Source organism: Cervus elaphus, chromosome 26, assembly GCF_910594005.1.
Source record: "Cervus elaphus chromosome 26, mCerEla1.1, whole genome shotgun sequence".
NCBI classification, from domain to species: domain Eukaryota; kingdom Metazoa; phylum Chordata; class Mammalia; order Artiodactyla; family Cervidae; genus Cervus; species Cervus elaphus.
In genome coordinates, this window is record NC_057840.1 from 29,278,794 (window position 1) to 29,296,065 (window position 17,272).

At 45.1% G+C, this 17,272-nt stretch overlaps 1 protein-coding gene across 1 annotated transcript in view; it reads right to left on the bottom strand.

Moving 5' to 3' along the window:
* Nucleotides 1–2,808: 2,808 nt before the first annotated feature.
* The window catches only part of EPM2A (EPM2A glucan phosphatase, laforin), a 105,712-nt gene continuing 91,248 nt past the window's right edge, over nt 2,809–17,272 (bottom strand). Inside the window, exons 3-4 of the mRNA XM_043888492.1 lie at nt 14,025–14,266; nt 2,809–5,209 (exon numbers count right to left, since the gene is read on the bottom strand). Coding sequence (XP_043744427.1) covers nt 4,932–5,209; nt 14,025–14,266 — 520 coding nt within the window. The 3' untranslated portion in view covers nt 2,809–4,931. The remainder of the gene's footprint in view (nt 5,210–14,024; nt 14,267–17,272) is intronic.

The following is a 17,272-nucleotide window of genomic DNA, read 5'->3' on the forward strand; positions in this document are numbered from 1 at the left end:
AAAGAAAAACTTGGTCCAAGGGTCTTCCCTGATGGCTCAGAGTAAAGAATCCTGCTGCCAATGAAGGAGACCCAGGTTCAATTGCTGGGCCAGGAAGATCCCCTGGAAAAGGAAATGGCAACCCACTCCAGTATTCTTGCCTGGGAAATCCCATGGACCGATGAGCCTAGAGGGCTACAGTCCACGGGATTGCAAAGAGTCAGACATGACTTAACAACTGAGCAGGGACACCACCAAACAGGAGTGAAACTGTCCTGCTTGCCTTAGAATAAGTCCACATTTTCTCTGCGACTCTAGATTTCTTATCTGTAAAATGGGGATAGTAATAATGTGTACCTCATAGGATTTGCTGGGAAGATGAAACCTGCTCATATATGTAAAGCACTTAGAGACAAGTACACGGACCACATATGCTTTCAACAGTTACTAGCTACTCTCGGCCTTAACTCATCAAACCACACCAAGCTCCATTACAGGCACTGCAAGTACATCACCAAACAAAACGAATCCAAATTTTGGGCTTCATGGTTTTTGCATTTGTAGTAAGAGGATGCAGACAGTAAAACAGATAAGCAAATGATGTGATATACCAGCCAGTAGTAAGTTCCATGAAGAAAAATGAAGCAGAGAATGAGGAGGGGGAGGGCTGGGATTGGATGCGGTGATTTTAGCAGGGTGGTGCAGAAAGGCATTGCTGGAGGAGGGATGGGAGTGAGCTCTGTGCATACAAGGAAAAAGACCACTCCGGGCAGAGAGAAGAGTAAGTGCAAGCACCCCGAAGTAGGAGTCTACACGGAATAATCAAGGAGCAAGATGGCCAACGTGGGTAGAGCAGAGTAAGGCAGAAAGCAGTAGGAGGCTAGGTCAAAGACATAACAGGGGACCAGCTTGTGGAGGTCCTTTTATTCTGAGTGACATGGCAAGACACTGGAGGTTGTGAGCACGGGAGTGTTATGATCTGACATACATTTTATAGGATCGCCCTGGACACAGAGAGGCGAGGTGAGACACGGGGATGGAGATCAGGTAGGAGGCTGTTTCTGAAGTCCAGTCTACAGATCATGATGGCTCTACCTAGGGTTGTTTGAGGGAGAAGGTAAAACATAGTCAGGCTATATAGATATTTCGACAGGAGAGGTGACAGGTTTTCCTGATGGATTAAATGTGAGGTTTGAAAGGAAGAATGGGGTGAAAAATGACTTAATATCACCAAGGTTTCTCAGCAATCAGATCAATAAAAATGGAAACCTGGAATAGAAAAAAAAGAAAGAAAACAAAAAACAAGCATGACTTAATTCAACTGAGGTCTGAACCTGAGACTCTGCAAGCTTATTTATATTAACCGGATTAGGGAAGATTTGAGTAATGGTTTGGGGAAGGAAGGAACAAAGTTGTCACTGTTGGTTTTCCTCTTCCTTTTATTATTATTGCCATTATTTTTGTTGTAATGAGAGGTAGTTTCACCAGCCCTTCTCTTTTTATTCTTAATCCATCTCCTATCAGATTTTCTCTTTTTTCCCAGCAGGTAATAAGCCACTGTGCATCCCACCCCTCTATTTGGTCAACACACTACAGCAAGCTGATCCTTTTTTTTTTTTTTTCCAGGGCTGAGTCTGAAGTTTATTTTTGCATGGCTCCTTTATACCCTTAACAACATCTTTGGGGGAAGTGCATATTGCTTACACACAGGGCATCTCAAAACATTACAGCAACTTTTCCTATGGTCATCTAGTCTCATAGAGAAGTAGATGGATACTTAGCATGACTCTCTATCCAGGGAATATAACCTTGACCCTAGCCACACACACCCCCCCATTTCTACATTCACATCTTCCTTCTCAATCTCCCCAGTAGTGTTGTTATAAAAGGAAACACCTGCTTTTTCTTCTTTTGGACATTTTGCTGTTCTTTGCTTTTTCTCATTTTAGCCATTTCTCTTCCACTTACTCCAGGTTCCATTTATCCTCCCACCAATTCTTCCCCACTAATAACAATGTCTGCTTTCACTCCCATGAACTCTCCTACAACCCATCAACACGGCAATAAATCTCCTGACCTATCTCCCTAGCTCATCCCTTTCCACCGGTCCTCAATTAATATTTTTTGCTGCAGGAAGAGTCATTTGAGGTCTCTGAGTTTGATCCTCTGTAAAATAAAGGAATTAAACTAGATTATCTCCAAAGATATTTTCAGTTCTAACTTCTGAGATCAAACTGACTCTGTTTATTCAGTATTTTTTCATGTGTGGCAATTTCTCATTTCCTAGTGAGCTCATCCTCAATTTTTCCCCCCTTCATTACTTCCTATAGTTTCCAAAATCCTAACCACATTTTTCTTAAAATGGTCAAACCAAATGGTTTTCACCCATACCTTAATGTTAATCAAAAGAGTGTGTTTCTTTTTTTAAATTTTTCCTAACATTAGCACACAAAATAATTAAAGGAAAATGTTTTGAAAATAAACTTATTTGGACATTTCTTTACCCTGGGTGAGATGTTATGATTTTCTTTGAAAAATGTGTGACTGAAAAGTGTTGTTAATGCCAGTGACAAGCAGCTAATGGCACAACATCACTTTGATTTTCTGACACACCCCTGAGCTCTCCATCTTCACATCTTTGTGGTGTCCTCACCTTTGACTTTCTTTTGTCCTGTAACTGCCCATTTTGATCAGCTAATGAGAAAGTGAAAGTGATAAGAAGAAAACAATTTAGCTCAGCCAACTGCCTCTTTTTCAAATAAGGAAACAGTTTGTTCTTCAAGATTTCAGACTAAGTTAGAAACATTTTAAAAATCCTGTACACAGAGGTCATTTTTAATGCTTTTATTTAGCAAAAGTTCCAGGTGATTTTAAAATACATTGGACATCCCATTCATTGAGGAAGGAAAGTTGTTCCAAAACATTTTTTAATAGTCCTAAGCTGATTTTGTCTATCAAAGCAAAAAAGGGAAAAATCTACCCCAAAAAATGTCTTTCTATAGTGGAAGTTACATAGCTGGACTTCCTAGACATTAAAGAAATTCACACACACGCACACACACACATTTATATAATTAGAAATATTCCATTTTTAAGATTAAATTTTACCAAACACATTGTGACTATAAATGGGTTACTTGAACACAGTAGTTATTTCTACTTGTTTTTAGCAAGAGAGCTGGTCTTCACATTATATAATCCTAGCTTATAAATTTTACTCTGAAAATCATAGGATACATTTGTCCTGCCGAGCCTTCTCTGCTCAAATGAAACCATTTCTTCTGAGTCCCAGGTACAGGACACCTCTCCCTCCTCTGAATTCCACTGGAACTCACCTTTCGTCCTTCTTGCCCCCATACTTCCTAAATCAGACTCTCTCACAACTATCAATAAATATTTATAGAAGAAAAGAAGGAGCAGAAAAATAAATAAGCATTGTAGGTTAACAGAAAAAAGTACGGCTCTGAGTCAAACAAACCTTATCATATTTCATCTATTTATTCACCACATGACTGAAGACAGTTGATTTCATCTCTGTGAGTCTTAGTTTCCTCATCTCTATAAAGGATAATAAAAACCTTCCACATGGGGTACCATGAAGATCACATTACATAAGATTGTAAAGCATCCCGCACATAAGAGGCACCCAATAAAAGTTATTTCCCCTTTCCCATATCAGCCAATCATTACTAGTTCAACCCTGTAGGGCACCTGATTGAACACAGGGATGCTTCTAAGCTGTGAGCTTTTTGAAGGCAAAATCTTATTAATCTTTGAATTTCTTATAGAGTCCCAGATAGTGAATTGTACTGTTGGGAGGCACAGTAACTGTTTTGCATTAAACTGAGGGTAAACCAGGATCCCCCCTAATCTGTGAAACAATTAACTATGGACTTTGGCACGTGGGGCTCTTCTGGGAACACAGCTCCTCTTGTGAGCAACCTATGGCTCGGGCCACACCCACCTGGAGATGGCCCACTGTGGTTTAAACGAGGATAACTAACTTTCCTGAATTCTATGGTGACTGTTAGAACACTGCTCCATTTCCCACCGTAGAAACTGCTGAGGACAAACTGACCTTCCCCTGGGAGAGGCTGAACTCACCAAAGTGTGCCTGCAACACCACAGGTCAAATAAACCTGGGTGATAAACTCCAGCTCATCCCTGACCAGCCTTGAGACCCGGGCACCTGCTCACAGAGCCTCAGCGAAAACACATAAAGATAGTAACGTTACTGAGGTCATCACACTGCATACAGAAGGAAGGTGAGGCTTTGGAACATGTTTTAACAACTCCGAAGTAGGATGCAACCACAAAGACTAGAAAGTCATTGCTTTGTATCATATGGGGCTCTCCCTTATGGGAGATGCGAGTCCAGGCTCTCATCCACTCTATTCTCTTCTTTGGCCAACTGACCAATTCTTCCTTTATAATCCACTTCAGTTCAGCAGAAAAGCTGTGTGTGTGTGTGTGTGTGTGTGTGTGTGTGTGTGTGTGTGTGTGTGTGATCACACAGTGACGACATCTAGGTTAACTCCCGAACTCTTCTTCTACCTGCCAAGTCACAAGCCAGAGCAGCGGTGCGTTCACAGGCCAGCAACGCACAGACCGTGCCGCAGGGGCCATCTGCCCGCCGGCGCAGACCTGGGCCCGTCCCCTTTCCGTCTGATGCTGGAACCGCACTGCACAGCCCAACGGCTCGTGGATTTTTCTGGGCGTCAGTCACGGCACCCTTTGCAAAATATTTCCAAGAAGATCCAGTTCAACCAAAGCAGAGCCGAAAGTCAGCCCCAGACTAAAGAAGGCGGGTCGGGCTTGGGGGTTGGGGGGAGTGGGGCGGGCAGGACCCGGGTTTCCAGCCGAGGAAGAATCTTGGCTTCTAGGTCAGTAACTAGCATCAGGCCAGGCTTCCTAAGGAAACCCGGAGGGAGGGAGGCGGATCCATCATCACCCTAGACACCGCACACGGAAGACCGAATCTTCCCGAACTTCTGATAAAAGTCCTCCTCTGCGCGGGCCAGGGCTTCTTCGTCGATGTACACCGCCGGCCTCTTGGCCACGAGGAAATACTGCACCTTCCTGCGGCTCCAGCCCAGCACGTACTGAAGCCAGCCGCACACGGCGGCGGTGGAGCGCCCCACGCCGGCGTTGCAGTGCACGTACACCGTGTGTCCCTTCTCGAGCAGCGCGTGCAGGAGACACACCGCCTGCGGCAGCATCTGGACGCGGCCTGCGGGAGACAGAGCATAGCGCAGCCGGGTGAGACGGGAGCCACCCGGGGCCGCCCCGAACAGTCACTCCTGCGGCGGGAGAGGCGGGCGCGGCGGAGCTAGCCTCCCTCCTTTGTGTAGAAGGAAAAGGTGAGCCGATCGCAGAACCTGCTCATCACCAAGTGGAAAGAGCAGCCGGGAGGCAGTAGGTCAGATCTGAATTGTCCCTGGGTTTTGCTGTTCTTTTGAGTGAGCCTGCATCCCTGCAAACCTCCCTTCAAAGGGAATTTCACTAGCGCCCAGCCTCAGAAGCATGGGTCCTTTCATCTATCAGAGGGGTCTGGGCAGAGGTTTAAAGGATTTCAAAGAGAAGTTCACAGATCCCATCACCTGAATTTCCTTTAATCCAATAGGCTCTTCCAGGTAAACGCAAAACAGAATTAGTCTGTACTGGTTAAAGGAGTCCATCTGCCTCATCTTGGACATAAGCTAATTTTGATTTGTCCAAGGGAATGGCTAACTTGTTAATTGATACAGGTGGGATAGCCACTCATTCATGTATTCCCTCCTGATAACTGTGTGTATTGGGGCTTCCCTGGTAGCTCAGCAGTCAAGAATCCGCCTGCAACACAGGAGACCTGGCTTGAATCCTTGGGTCAGGAAGATCCCTGGGAGAAGGAAATGACAACCCACTCCAGTATTCTTGCCTGAGAATTCCCATGAACAGAGGAGCCTGGTGGGCTACGGTCCATGGGGTTTGGAAGAGTCAGACACGACTTGGTGACTAAAGCACCACCACCATCACAGTCTGTACTAAAACTGACTCAGTTTCCCTTTACTGGGCAATTATGATTACAGGTGTTGCTGCCCTGGGGCTCCTGTCCTGATGATTAGATGTCCAGTGTCTTCCCCTCAGCACACTGAGACAGGATATATAATGCTCTGCTGAGGCCCATTGGACCCATGCCCTCTCTATCATCCCAGGGACAGAGAGCCCCCCTGAAGCCAGCAAACTCTTAGATGCCTGGAGTTTCTTCTGCTCTCAGATTCTCAGAGCAAAATGAATCTGGTGGATTTTTTTTTTTTTTTGGAAGGTGGAGGATGGTCATTGTAAATTACTTCGAGAATGGGTGGAAGAGGGAAACTATACAGAGACCTGGGTGAAAACTGTGTGCTCTGACCTCACATCCCCCAGCTACTCTATGTCCTCAACCACACGGAGACACCACAGCCCTGGGGGGGCGGGGGGGGGGGGGGCGGTGGAGAGGGGCGTCTCTCGAGGGTCACAGAGAAGGCCTGTCCAGCCTTCACACTACCATCCCATTGGATGACTGCAGAGGTGGGAAATGCCCCCCTGCAAATAACCTCACACCAGATCTTCACTGAGGCCTGCAATTCTCCCATGAGAGCTGCTCAGGTAAGTTTAAACTTTCCTTAGATGCCCTTTTTTTTTTAAATGCAAGTGCCTTGAAGGGGCCAACACAACAGATTGCAGTCAGGCCTCAGCACCTTAGAAGGAGAGAGTTACCAACCCCCCCCCCCCCCCCCCCCCGCCCCGTGGCCTGAAGACCCTCCCAGTGACCACTCTACTGTGTCAGGAGGGGGCTTAGCTTCAGGCCCACCCCGCTATGATATCTATCAGAGCCGGAGATCTCTATGAAGCCAAAAAGGATTTTAGTAGCTCCCGGTGTTCTGTTACTCCCTCTGACTAAGGAATTTAAAGGCCCCACATGGCAGTTGAGAGGTGGTTTTAACAGGAATGATTTAAGCAGAGCACTCTTCACAGTTCTCTCCCCAGTGCCTGTTGCCACACTTTCATGTCCCCTGCCTGGTCCCTGAGGGCATCTGAATTAAAGTCACACCAGCCCCTAGGCCTTGCTAGACTTCTGAGTCCAAACTGTGCCATAAACTTTAACTGATCTATGCCTCTGTGCTTGGTTGCAGGGTGCTCTGAGGACAGAGCTTGGGGGGCCTGCCATACAGTCACTCTCCTAGAGGCAGTGAAGTAACACCTGAGATGTAACAAGGTATAAGACACCATATGTATCAGACAGTGGTCTCGCTGGATGTCTCACGGAGAGAACTGTGTCTTTGGTCCACTATTTAAGTTCAGAAATCAGATGAGGCAAAACCTCCAAGGTCTGTACGAGTGACCATGCTGATAACCGTGAGGCCTGTTCGAATGCAGACTTCTCTTGCTTAGAGGGGGGTATTAGAAGTTTAAGGACTGTTGGCCAGGAAAGGAACTCCCGACGACGGATCCAGGAAGCTTGGGCTCGTCCTGCTCCTGGCTCAGCTGGCATCACTTCTCAAGTTCCCCAGTTTCCATGTTCATTGCCAGGGAATTAACAGAAACATTTTTAATGGGCGTTTTCAGCAAATGCCCAATACACAAGTAGACCACAGCAGCCACTGGCAGGAGGAGCTGCTTGGAGTCAGAGACCCAGAGTTAATGCTCAGCTTCTGTGGCATCAGGACCAGCCTGCCCTGGCCAGGTCTACATGGACCCATCAGAATCCCCTCCCTTTTCCTTCTCTCTGGCCAGAAGTACCCCCAGGGAAGGATCTGCACCAAACAGCCAAAATGATCTAATATTTCCCTCTTTCCTTTTTATCTGTAAAAGATTCTTCAACAGGTATTTTGGAAGTTGAGAAAGGATTTGTGTTAGTTTAAGGTTCAGTGAGCTCAGACACATAATCCTGGAATGTAAATGTCAGCTGCCACTCGGAAACTCCGGAAGGCTCCCAGTTTAAACACAGGTCTCACCCACCAGAGGTCCTCTCCTAGAATCACTCAGCCATCCCACTTCAGAACTGCTGAACACTTCTTTAAATAACATGAAGAAAGAATAAAAAGGGGCACCAGCCTATCTAGGATGCCATCCATCTCAGCCTGGCCTCAGCTGGAGCCCTCCTTTATTTTGACTCTGCTTTGATCGGTGGCTCAGACGATAAACAATCAGCCTGCAATGCAGGAGACTCAAGCCCAATTCCTGGATTGGGACGATCCCCTGGAGAAGGGAAGGGCTACCCACTCCAGTATTCTTGCCTGGAGAATTTCATGGGCAAAGGAACCTGGTGGGCTACAGTCCATGGGGTCACAAAGAGTTGGACACGACTGAATGACTTTCATTTCACTTCACTTTGATGGACGACAGGGAACATGTACTGGGCTGTTTCCGTCTGCTGACGCTGTTCTAAGCTCTGCATGCGACAGCCTTTGCAGCCACCTCTCAACAAATATGGGGCTGGCACTATTATCACCCTCAGTTGCATCAGAAGTTTGTGCAAGGTTATTCCTTAATGGCCACTCCAACCCAGCCGTCCAAATTCTGAAGTCTCTGGCTTTAACCTCTGTACTACCACCTTCCCTAACCTACCTGGTCCATGGTTGGCTTGCTGGCCCCCATGCAGTCAATGCGAAGCCCCAGTGAGTCCCTGCCCCCCACTTCCCGAGTCATGCAGCAGCTGTCACCGCAGTGGGACAGGGGCATCCTCCCTGGGGCTCAGCATCTCTGTCCCTACCCAGACGGCTGTCTGTGTCCTACAAGTGCATGTCTTCTTGCTTGAAAACCCATTCTAGGGAGCCAGAGCAAATGCGTGTCATCTTGAAAAAATCACCACAACCTAAAAGTTGGCAGTTATGTTTTATTTGGTGGGAATTTTTAGGACTTCAAGCCCGGGAGACAGAAACTCAAGTCACCCTGAGAGAACTGCTCCAAGGAGGTGAGCGGATGAGCCAAGGAGGTCAGGGAGTCTGAACATCAAAAGATTATTGTTAAGTAAAGGAAACCAGATGTCCCCAGTTAGGGAATGTATCTTTTCTATGTAGGGGAAGATGCAAGAGTCTGAGCTCACTGGAACCATTCCTTTCATATGCATCTGAGCTTTCATCTGAGCTATCCTGGGGCCAGTATCCTGTGGTCATCACATCCTGAGCTCCCGTGGGCTCACCCATAGGGAGTGACTGCAGTCTGAGGGTTGTGGATTATGGGTATTCTTCTTCCTCAGTGCCCTTTGACCTCACCAGCTCACATCAGAGGGGTGGAATCACTGATGACTTGACATCCTTGTTTACTGATATGGCAGGAAATATTCCACTTCTCATACATAACCCACCAAGGAATCACACAAGGGTCCCCAGGATCAGGGCTCACCCAATAAAGCCAGTGTCAACCAGAGCCCCTAAGGTGAATGTTTCATATGTTTAGCCTCCAGATGGAATTTAATTCAATAAAATGCTAGCATTTTTAAAAACAATAATACCCCCAAGGCAAGAGAGAACCACTGATTTTTTTTTTTAATGTAAAACATTCCAAATTTTAAATGTTGGCAAGTAAGTTGAAAATTTTAAAGCCAGTGCAGGTCCAACAAAACACTCCACCATCTGTGATTTTTACTTTGGAATCTAAAACAGGGCTTGACTCCCCATAGATGCTCAATAAACATTCACTGAATACATGAATTAAAACAAAACCATTAATACTGATTTGATCTGAGACAGTCCAAGACCCTTCTTATCTAATTTCTGGTCCACATCTCCTCCAAGTTAATCCAACTCTGGAATGGCTTTTGGGGGTCCCTGAAGATATCTGAGGTTGACGTAAGGCTGACCCTGAAAGAAATTGTTCCTGGCACAAGTTTCAGCCTTTCCAACACACACACACAGGTCTTTCCTTTCTTAATCCAGAGGCAGATTAATGCTGAATATATTACAATTTTATTTGACCACATCTTCTTTTCTTTAATTTAGATAAGGTCCCTGTTATCTATAACACCCTTTAATAGAAACGGAAGAACTTGGCACTGATAATATGGCCCCAACTTTGGAATTTTCAAAGCTCTTCCATATCAATTATCTTATTCTACTGTTATAATCCTGTAAGGCAGATATTATTACTCCTCGTTTTCCAAGTCTGCCCGTAGCACACAGCTGCTCCACTGTGATGAGGCTCACGCCCAGGTGCCGTGGCTCCAAGGTCAGTGTCTGTGCCTCGTGGCAACACTGCCTTTAGTGTGTTGAGTCAGAGAAAAGACTCAGACCGTGACAACAAAGGGGTGGGCAAGGACTCTGAAGAGCATATGAACCCATTTGGGAGGCAAGGTTAGACCGTCTGTTATAAACGGCGCTGTGCTGACAGAGGTCAAAACACAGTCTGCGTACTTCCTGTGGGAAGGATAACTTATTTTCTAATGAACATTTTTTTATGTGTTCAGGTGAGTGCTACATTTGGGAGCTTTTTGTTTCTCAGGTGAAAGACAAACAAAACAAAACAAAAAAATCTTTTTCTTTTTTTTTTAAAGAAAAGAAAAAAAAAACCTAAACAATCCCAACCCTTCTGCATGACAAAAAGTACAAGAGTGAGAATCGATGGCACAATTGATTATAACAGGTCTGTGACGACCAGTGGTGACAGTCAGGCCTAACAAACTCTCTTCCTTCTCAGACTTTATCTGACAGCATTATGCTGCGGCTCAAAACACTTCCAGATGGATTTTTCTCTGGAGTTCTAAAAATATTCAGCTGAATTAATCTCTGTGTTCATTGTGCTAATGTTGTGAGCCATGGAGATTGATCTATTGGTCAAAAATTCCTCTGCAATTCAGGAGGGGTTGTTAACCCTTTGATTACTCCCCCAGGTTTTGCTGAACCACAGAAACTCTTTACTCTTGGGTTTTGGCTTTTTTCAAGTGGGAGCCTTAATTTTGCCGCCATTTCTCTGGTTTCCAAACTGCTTCAGTGTGAAAGACGGTCCATTGTATGCTCGGGTCCTGGTGATTCCAGGACCCTCACAAGATTTTAATACAATTACAGTGGCTCCTTGAGGATAGCATTTTCCCTCAGGCTTCTGCATATTCCCAAACTATCAAGCAAATTGCCTACCAGTTAGCAGGGTTTTGGGGTAATCAGTGCATGGGGGTAGGGCCGGCCATATTTATCTCAGCTTCTCTGAGCCTAGTCTCACATCCTATTCTGATGGGATAATGAAGCTAGAAGATCACAACCAGACTGAGAATCAAACCCTCCCTGGAAGCTATGGGCACGCGATCCTCACAACCTCCTCAGTTTTGAAGCCAGAGAAGCAAACTGGACGGGGCAAATATGACCCAGGTTCACTCGGCTTTTCTGTGCAAATCATGTTTTGTTTTGTTTTCTAATTCCTTGAAAAAAGACAGAGCTCTCAAAGCTAAATCAAGCTTCTTTGGATCAACATTCATTACCAAGAAGAGTAACCAACCAACCAAACCTTCAGAAAGAAAAATAATACCTCATCCCCAGCGATAGTTCAGTTCAGACGGACCCACTGAGGGGCCCAGCCTGGCCAGCAGGACCATAAATATTCATCAAGAGTCAAGATGGCCAAGGCCCTAAGACCGTCAGAGTCCCCCATCCCCACCTATATCTTGGAGTACTGACTGGGGAGACAAGCTAGCTCCCTAAAAACTCATGAAGTGCAAGTGAAGATCGCTCGGTCATGTCCGACTATTTGTGACCCCGTGGACTATAGCCTGCCAGGATCCTCAGTCCATGGAATTCTCCGGGCCAGAATAATGAAGTGGGTAGCTGTTCCCTTCTCCAGGAGATCTTCCCAACCAAAGAATCAAACCCAGGTCTCCCGCATTGGAGGCAGATTCATTACCCTTTGAGCCACCAAGAAAGACCAAGAAACTCATGTCTTTGTCTAAATCCAGCTGATGATGAACATGGCAGGTTGAAAGTGTGGGTGGTGGTCTGTATAAAGTGCATGAAGAGTCCGTATGAGCGTGTAGAGAAGCTTCATTGCACGGTGGCAGGCGCAGTGTTCTGAGTCTGACTGCATGTGTTGAAATCCAGGCTGTGTCTCTGCTATATGACACCAGCCAGGTCACTTAACTTCTGTGTCCCTCATTCTCTTTCTCAGCAAAATGGAGATAACAACACCTGCCTGGACTCTTGTCGGGAGAATTAAATGAGTTAACGTTCAAAAGTGTTCAAAACAGAGTTTGATACATAATGTATTTGGGGGGGAAGACGACTGATGATAGAAACATTTCTTTGCTGGACATCACTATCTTCCTTCTTTCCTCCAGAATAGCAGTTCACCAAATGCCTTCAGAAGGACTGATGCTGAAGCTGAAACTTCAATACTTTGGCCACCTGATACGAAGAACTGACTCATTGGAAAAGACCCTGATGCTGGGAAAGGTTGAAGGCAGGAGGAGAAGGGGACAACAGAGGATGAGATAGTTGGATGGTATCACTGACTCGATGGACATGCATTTGAGCAAGCTCCCGGAGTTGGTGATGGACAGGGAAGCCTGGCCTGCTGCAGTCCATGGGGTCGCAGAGTCGGACAGGACTGAGCCACTGAACAGAACTGAAACGCCCTGATTCTGCGCCAGTCCATAGCTCTCTGCTGCCCTCTGCTGGCATCTGATTGATATTATTCGAGTAGCTTGTTTTCTTGGATTCAGAGATCTCCACTCCTTTCCTTCAAGAACCCTATTCCCCAACCAGGCTGAAATACAGATTATTCCTCTAAAATCCCACGCCTCTGTGCCTTGGTTGTTTCTCCCACCGCCATGCCCTTTCTCCCTCTATGTTGACCTGCCACGCCCACCTCAAATCCCAGGACACTTACTTCGCCTCCCCGTCCTTCTCTGCAGAAATTCTCCTCCCACACCATTACCCTCCTAGCGCGCTGACTCATCCTTCTCATCACCTTCTTCTTCGCACTTTAATTAGCTTTGAACTTGCCTTACTGCCTCTTACCGTGAGATCAAACTGTTCCTTATTTGTCTCCGATCCTTGGCAGCACCCGTGTCACACCCTAATTCCCTCTTCACGAAGACAGGTTCCGCCAGTGTTTGTGCGGTAAAGGGAAGCATCACAATTGCCGCCCTGCCCCGAGCTGCAGTTCTCTCTCCTTACCTCTCACCTTAGCTGCTGCAGTAACTTCCTAACTGGCCTCCCCAGACCCGCTGTGGGCCCATCCCCGTGTTCTCCACCCTGCAATCAAAGGATGCTTTTGGGGGGTGGCGGGGAGAAAGGTTATCTTGGCATCTCTCAGCCTCCCTCCCTTTCAACTGCTTCTCACTGCATAAGCATAGAGTCTCAAGTTTTCTTTGTGTCCCAAGTCCTGCAGGACTTCGTTCCCTTCTTCCCAGACCTGCAGCCACACTGACCGTCTTTCAGTTCCTACAATACCTGTGCTCTCCTGCAAGGAGGACTCTTCCCACGCTACTCTGTCTGTCTGGAAGCCTCCTGCCCACCTCACTTGTGCCCAACTCCCGCTTCCGATCTCAGTTCAAGCACACCCAAGAAAACCTTCCCTGGCCCTTTTTCCTAGGTCTCATTTGCCTGTGCGTGCTCTCGTTGCAGGATCCGTGTGACTTTCTAATCGGAAAACTGACCAGAGCTTTACATTTCTATTTGCAGTCATTTGATTAATGCTTATCTTCCCTATTGGACTATAGCTTCATGAGGACGGGAGTTGTGCCTGCTTTTCTTCACCTTTGAATTCCCAGCCACCAGCCTAGGGCCCCACACACATAGTAGATACACAATAAGTATGTTTGATGAATAAATAAATTAAAAGAACTAATGTGAAACAGAATCTTAGCCAAGGTGTCAAAAGATATATATATCTTATATATACCATATATGTATATATACATATATATATATATGTATGTATAATATATTACCCCCAAAACCTTATATTTCTTCCATATCTATCATTCGCATACAGGTTTTCAGTTATAGGTAGGTAGGTAGATAGGCAGACAGACAGACAGGCAGAAACCACCCAGGGCTTCTCTGAACCACATTCCACAAGCCCCCTCGGACGCTTACCTTCCGTGCTCATGTCTGGGGTGGGCATCCAGATGTAGGCCAAGCCTTCCTCCTTGTACAGCTTAATCATGGTGTCTGGGGTCATGGGTTCTGGGTAGCGGTTACAGCCTGAGGAATTCTGTACAATATCCCATTCCGTCTGGAAATTCATTACAGCTGTGACCCCGAGTTCATGCTTCAGTTTGATGGTTACGTGTTCCACTTGGCGAGGGCAGCTACCCAGCCAGATATTTGGTAGGATCCTAAGAAGGACACATGGAGTCAACCATAACTATTGGTGTTATAGCAGCTGCATAAAACATGCAGTATTAAAATGCAATTAACCTTTAACACTGGCACAGGAAAAGCTGTATTAAGAACATGACAACCAATATTATTATTAAAAGACAAAAATACTGGCGGTGGTGTTTTGAGGGAAACAAATAATTCAATTAACTAGAAGGTCAGGGTATAAGCATTAGGAAACCAAATCTAGCAATATATTAAAATAAGTCCACCATGTTACACTTATTCCATGAATATTAGGAAATCCATCAACATATTTCAAAATACTAACAAATTAAGGGCAAAATTCCTATGATTATATCATAAATTCTGGAAAATATGTGCTAGAATTCAGCAATCATTCCTGTTTAAAGCTCTGTATAAAAATTTCAAATAGTATGAGATTAAGAGAAACTAATAACAACCTTCTTTTAAATAAAATCAAAGTAAAGATTATTTACATTAGTATTCAACATTATTCTATATGCTTCATCTAAAGCTATAATGTAGAAGAAGAAATCTCTATCAAAAAAAGATTCAACTACAAGAGCTATGAACAATATTAAAAGTATTAAGATTAAATTATCTGGATGAAGGAAAATACACAAAAATCAAATAACCATTTTCTGTACTACTAATAGCCAGGTAGAAATAGATTGGGAGGAGGAGGGGAAGTCTTATTCAAAAATAATGACAAAATTATAAAATATCTAGGAACGTCTTTAACCCAGAAAAAACTATAAAATTTTATTAGAGGACATTATAAAAACAATAACAACAAATAAGTAGACATACTGTGATGCTGTGATTTATTATAAGAAACACATATTTGTTCTTCATCCCCATATCTGACACAGAGTTCCTAAATCCATTGAAATTTCCTAAGTGATGACAGCCATAAAGGTGTCTTTTCTTAATGAGGTAATTTTTAAAATGCAGCTAAGGGTGGGGCTGGTTGCCAGGGTTTCCAACCCTGTGATTAGAGGGTTGGAATTTTCATCCCACCCCCTCATCTCCTGGGAGGGGAGAGGGACTAGAGGTTGAATCAGTCACCTTTGACCAGTAATTCCATTGACCAGGCCTATGAAATGAAGCTCCATAAAAAAACAACAAGGTTTGGGAAGACTCCAGGTTGGTGAATACAGGATAATGGGACAGAGGGTGTGGAAGCTCTGCTCCTTTCCCATGCCTTCCCCTAGGCATCTCTGATATCTGACTGTCCCTGAGTTACGTCCTTTTATAATAAACTGCTGATCTAGTAAGTAAAGTGTTTCTTTGAGTTCTGTGACCTCCTCTAGAAAATTAATCAAATGCAAGTGTAAGGAGGGGCATGGGGAACCCCCAGTGTGTAGCCAGTCAGTCAGAAACACAAGTAACAACCTGGGCTTTCAACTGACCTCTGAGGGCAGGTTGGGGGGATGGGGGGTGTCTTATAGGACTGAACCATTAGCCTGTGGAATCTGATGCCATCTGGGGGTAGGAATTTCCTTGTGGATATTGAAGATTATTATGGAAAAAATAAAAGGATAAAATTTTAAACAAAGAGAAACGCTGGAAACCCAGAAAAGACTTACGGTGCCCTGAAGAGGGGAAAAGTGAAAGTGTTAAGTTGCTCAGTCACGTCGAACTCTTTGCAACCCAATGGAGGCCCACTAGCCTCCTCTGTCCATGGAATTCTCCAGGCATTCCTGGAGTGGGTAGCCATTCCCTTCTCCAGTTCAGTTCAGTTCAGTTCAGTTCAGTCACTCAGTCGTGTCTGACTCTTTGCAACCCCATGAATTGCAGCACGCCAGGCCTCCCTGTCCATCACCAACTCCCGGAGTTTACCCAAATTCATGTCCATTGAGTCGGTGATGCCCTCCAGCCATCTCATCCTCTGTTGTCCCTGTCTCCTCCTGTCTTCAATCTTTCCCAACATCAGGTTCTTTTCCAGTGAGTCAGTTCTTGGCATCAGGTGGCCAAAGTATTGGAGTTTCAGCTTCAGCATCAGTCCTTCCAATGAACACCCAGGACTGATCTCCTTTAGGATGGACTGGTTGGATGTCCTTCCAGTCCAAGGGACTCTCAAGAGTCTTCTCCAACACCACAGTTCAAAAGCATCAATTCTTCAGTGCTCAGCTTTCTTTATGGTCCAACTCTCACATCCATACATGACCACTGGAAAAACCGTATCTTTGACTCGACACACCTTTGTCGGCAAAGTAATGTCTCTGTTTTTTAATATGCTGTCTATGTTGGTCATAACTTTCCTTCCAAGGAGTAAGCATCTTTTAATTTCATGGCTGCAATCACCATCTGCAATGATTTTGGAGCCCAAAAAAATAAAGTCAGCCACTGTTTCCACTATTTACCCATCTATTTGCCATGAAGTGATGGGATCAGATGCCATGATCTTAGTTTTCTGAATGTTGAGCTTTAAGCCAACTTTTTCACCTTCCTCTTTCACTTTCATCAAGAGGCTCTTTAGTTCTTCTTCCCTTTCTGCCATAAGGGTGGTGTCATCTGCATATCTGAGGTTATTGATATTTCTCCCGGCAATCTTGATTCCAGTTTGTGCTTCATCCAGCCCAGCCTTTCTCATGATGTACTCTGCATATAAGTTAGATAAGCAGGGTGACAATATACAACCTTGACGTACTCCTTTTCCCATTTGGGACCAGTCTGTTGTTCCACGTCCAGTTCTAACTGTCACTTCCTGACCTGCATACAGGTTTCTCAAGAGGCAGGTCAGGTAGTCTGATATTCCCATCTCTTTCAGAATTTTCCACCGTTTATTGTGATCCACACACTCAAAGGGTTTGGCATAGCCAATAAAGCAGAAATAGATGTTTTTCTAGAACTCTCTTGCTTTTTCGATGATCCAGCGGATGTTGGCAATTTGATCTCTCGTTCCTCTGCCTTTTCTAAAACCAGTTTGAACATCTGAAGTTCACAGTTCACGTATTGCTGAAGCCTGGCTTGGAGAATTTTAAGCATTATTTTAC